At 44.7% G+C, this 4,566-nt stretch overlaps 1 protein-coding gene across 1 annotated transcript; it reads right to left on the bottom strand.

The window, feature by feature from the left end:
- Positions 1-1,358: 1,358 nt before the first annotated feature.
- Positions 1,359-4,558, bottom strand: LOC147080144 (nuclear factor 7, ovary-like; the record flags this gene model as incomplete). The annotated part of the gene is made up of 5 exons (XM_085981248.1): positions 4,250-4,558; positions 4,065-4,160; positions 3,742-3,975; positions 1,572-1,594; positions 1,359-1,474 (listed from the first exon to the last, which is right to left on the bottom strand). Coding segments are annotated over exons 1-5 (502 nt in total), but the record flags the coding sequence as incomplete, so codon positions are not given.
- Positions 4,559-4,566: the final 8 nt, after the last annotated feature.

Here is a 4,566-nt window from a genome sequence, read left to right on the forward strand (position 1 = left end):
GAATCTCGAATAACAGGAGAACCCAAAGTGATGCTTCAGTTCTGTGTCCTGAATGAGGTGTCCCCACATTCCCCACATCAGCAATCCTCACACTCGCCCCACGTATGGACAGCACAGTAACCATGAGCGGAGACCTAAACTGTGCTCTTCACTCCCAACGGGACAAGCTCCCAGTGGACACAGGGCACTAGGACAAGCAGCCGGAGCAATCTGGGAAAAATAGTGACCTGGTCCCACGCCAACTAATAGCTCACCTACCGGGTTTTACAAGGCCCTAATCACAGAGCTTACTCTCCCGCTACTGAAACCCCGCACTATGTGCTGGAGACAAGGACACAGACACACTTAACTTCACAGATCACAGAAATCCCACAGTGCAGATAGAGGCCATTTCGGCCCATCGAGCCTGCACCGACACATATCCCACCCGATCCCCGTAACCCCTACACCAACACATATCCCACCCTATCCCCGTAACCCCACGTATTTAATCCCCCTAACGCTAAGGGCCAATTAATCATAGCCAATCAACCTAACCCGCACAACTTAGTCACAATCAGGTTAATACGTATGAGCAGAAAGGTCACCACCATTGCTAATCGTAGAAAACTATATCCCTCCTCAATGGTGACTAGAAAATATTGGCCAATATAACAACCTCCAGATATCTCCGACTGGTCCATCCTAACCTAGGGACTTTATACGGGGCTGCATGTGGAGGCAAAACACCAGCGGTTACTCAATGTGATGCATCATTGTCATACCTCTACCCTGAAACTATCCCTGGATGTATAAACCATAATTGTCTAGGGCGAGTGGAATGATTCAAGGCAATTGAGAGAATAAGCCTCGGTGACACTTTCAGCAATCCAGTGCTTGCTCCCCAGGTCCACAGTGAGCACCAGCTAACTCTATATCCCTCACCACTCCTCCCTTAACAGGCAGAGAAACCTCGCTCCCAGGCTTCCTGTCCTGACCTTGGTCACGGACATGAGTTTGACACACAAGATGGAGATGCATCAGGAGATGAGTATTGTAGAGGAGGAAAGGTTCAGCTGGGAAGGGCGGTGTTTCCTGTTGCTGAAGTGTGCAAAGTATCGAGGGGTTCTGGAGGCTGTGGTTCATCTGAGGGTCCCTGTGTTGGTCATATTCGGGGAGCTGACATTTTCAGCTGACCAGTTGATGCTTTTTAGAAGATGGATTTGGTGCGTGAATAACACTAACTCCATCCAGGCCCGCTTTTAACCGCGTTCCTTTGCAACTAATTAGTACTGAAAGATACTATCTATGATATTTTATGTATAACGAATCAAATTGTGAGATATAAATCAGGCCAAATGAACTTATATGAGCTTTACCGGTGTTAATGGCATCCAGCATTTCTCTCCACACTGCGTATAGTAAAGGGCCATTGAATTTTTCGATAGTCAGGGTGGCATCTGCTAATGTCAGTTTATTCTCGTCCTCACTAATCCTGCAAATATCAAACAATTGGTTATAAATTGACCATAAACACTTTTCTGAGCTATTTTACCAAACTGTGCAGAGTTTCAGTAAAGAGCATGGCCTACCTCCTCTTCTGACGAGTTTCTTCCTGAAATAAATAAAACACAATCTGAGTTGACAGAGACTGAGCGTCTATATCGGGACAGCAGAAATTACACCCAGATTGTTACAAGCTGCTGATAATTCCCAATTCTCACTGCTGCCCACACACAGGTAGAAAGAGGATATTACAAAAAGGATATCGAAGCACAGGAGAACGTATAAAAGAGATTTACAAGAATGATACCAGAACTGCGAGGGTACAACTAACAGGAAAGAGTGAACAGGAAAGATTATTCTCTAGAAAAGGGAAGACTGAGAGGAGACCTGAGCGAGGTCTTTAACATTATGAAAGGATTCGATGGGGCAGATGTAGAGAAGATGTTTCCACTTGTGGGGAGTCTAAAGCGAGGGGTCATAAATATAAGAGAGTCAGTAATGAATCCAAAGGAGAATTCAGGAGAAATCTCTTTACTCAGAGAGTGTTTAGAATGTGGAACTCGCTACCACAAGTTGAGGTGAATAGCACCGATGTATTTAAAAGGGAGCGAGATCAGTACATGAGGGAGAAAGGAACAGAAGGATATATTGATAGGGTGAGATGAAGTAAGGTGGGAGGAGGCTCGTGTGGAGCATAAACACTGACATTGATCTGATGGGCCGAATGGACAGTCTCTAAGAAAATAAGAAATAGGAGCAGGAGTAGGCCATTCGGCCCTTCGAGCCTGCTCCGCCATTCACTGAGATCATGGCTGGTCTTCTGCCTCCACTCCATTCACCGGCCCTATCGCCATATCCCTTGATGCCCTTACTAGTCAAAAATCTATCGACTTCTGTTTTGAATATACCCAATGACTGAGCCTCCACCGCCCTCTGAGGTATAGAATTCCAACAATTCACCGCCCTCTGTGTGAAGAAATTTTTTCTCATCTCAGTCCTGAATGGCCAACCCTTTATCCTGAGACTGTGGCCCCTGGTTCTAGACTCCCCAACTAAGGGAAACATTCTCCCAGCATCCACCCTATCAAGCTCTGTAATAATTTTGTATGCTTCAATGAGATCCCCTCTCATTCTTCTGAATTCAAGAGAATACTGGGCCAATTTACTCAATCCCTTCTCATATGACAGTCCCGCCATCCCAGGAATCAATCTCGTGAACCTTCATTGCACTCCCTCTATGGCAAGTATATAATTCCTTAGGTAAGGAGACCAAAATTGTACGCAGTACTCCAGATGTGGTCTCCTCAAGGCCCTATATAATTGGAGTAAGACTTCTTTACTCCTGTACTCAAATCCTCTTGTAATGAAGGCCAGCATACCATTTGCCTTCCTAATGTGTTGCTGCACCTTCACATTCACTTTCAGTGACTCATGTACAAGGACACCCAGGTCCCTTTGAGCATCTGCATTCCCCAATCTTTCACCATTTGGGAAATACTTTGCCTTTCTGTTTTTTCTACTGAAGTGGATAACTTCACATTATATTCCATCTGCCATGTTCTCGCCCACTCACTGAGCCTGTCGAGATCCCCTTGAAGCCTCTTCACATCCTCTTCACAACTGACACTGCCACCTAGCTTTGCATCATCAGCAAATTTGGAAATGTTACATTTAGTCCCCTCATCGAAATCATTGATGTAGATTGTGAATAGCTGGGGCCCAAGCACCAATCCTTGCGGCACCCCGCTAGTCACAGCCAGCCATCCTGAAAAAGTCCCGTTTATCCCTACTCTTTGTTTTCTGTCTGTTAACCAATTCTCAAGCCATGCTAGTATCTTACCCCCAATTCCATATGCCCCAATTTTGTTCACCAACAGTGACACTCCCAGACACAGTGCCTCTCACACCACCCTACCAGACACACCCACACACTCACAACATGTGACTGGAACTGGATTGGAATGTGAGTTTCAGGAGGTTATTAAACTTGGACACCGCAGAAATAATTACAGACTAAATATCAAGATCACGGCAACTCATTCCCGGGGAGGTTGCAGGTATTCCCGGGATCCTGTAGATATTGTGGAGGCCGATTATTTCGGTGACAATAACAGATGTGTCCGGGAATGGAAAAAAACAATCGATCGGTTTAAATCAGTGCCGAATTATTGGGAAAATGCTGCATTTATTTCAAAATTCTCGCCCGTCAACTTGTGACTGAACTTTCACTGAACGAAACTGAAATATAATCCTCACCTTCAGAAATGTCAGCTCGTCTTTTTGCTCCATTTGTTTCTGCAACTTTGAGAGTTTCTCCTGAATAGAATTTAAATTCTCTTGAATCTGTCGAAGATTTTCCTCCATTGTTTCTAGAATCTTCCCCTCTTGTTCCCTGAGATCTCTGATTAAACGCTGCTCTTTCTCACTGAGAATCTGGTGTATTTTAGTGAACTCGGATGTGATGTGTGTCTGCAGACTGCTCGACTGTTCCTACCAAATGAAATGTGAAACTTAATTTTTCTGCAATAAAAGCAAAAAAACCCGAATCAAACTTCGAAAATTAGCACAGCGCGATTTACCCTAATTTCGGAAATCTTCTGTTTCTGCCGCCGCTCCGTTTCTAGAACCGCCGATTTCTTCTCTGTGAGAGAATCTAAGGAAGATTTCACCTGATCCTGGGATTGGGAGAGAAAATCACAGAATAAAAGTGTTAGACCATGAAAATGTGATGAAATAATCAGGTGATCAAATCTGTTCCTTTTACCTTGTAGATTCCAACAGCTTCTTTAATGGGCATGAAGCGGTGCTCTCTGTGTTCCCGCGCATCTCTACAAGTGTAACAGATCAATTTCTTGTCAGTTTCACAAAACAGCTTCAGTTCTTCCTGATGTTCCTCACAGTGAAGTTTACTTTCCTTCTCTTTCGGATTCAGGTTTAAATTTCGAGCTTTCTCGGCCAGATTCGCTAAGGCCCGATTTACCCTGAGGTTTATTTCCGGAAACTCCTCTCCACAATCCGGGCAGGAGTTTGTCTCCTTCTTTTCCCAACACTGTGTGACACAGGAGCGGCAGAAGTTGTGTC

This window comes from Somniosus microcephalus, unplaced genomic scaffold, assembly GCF_052327205.1.
Source record: "Somniosus microcephalus isolate GS21.2 unplaced genomic scaffold, FLI_Smic_1.0 scaffold2030, whole genome shotgun sequence".
Classification (NCBI taxonomy): Eukaryota; Metazoa; Chordata; class Chondrichthyes; order Squaliformes; family Somniosidae; genus Somniosus; species Somniosus microcephalus.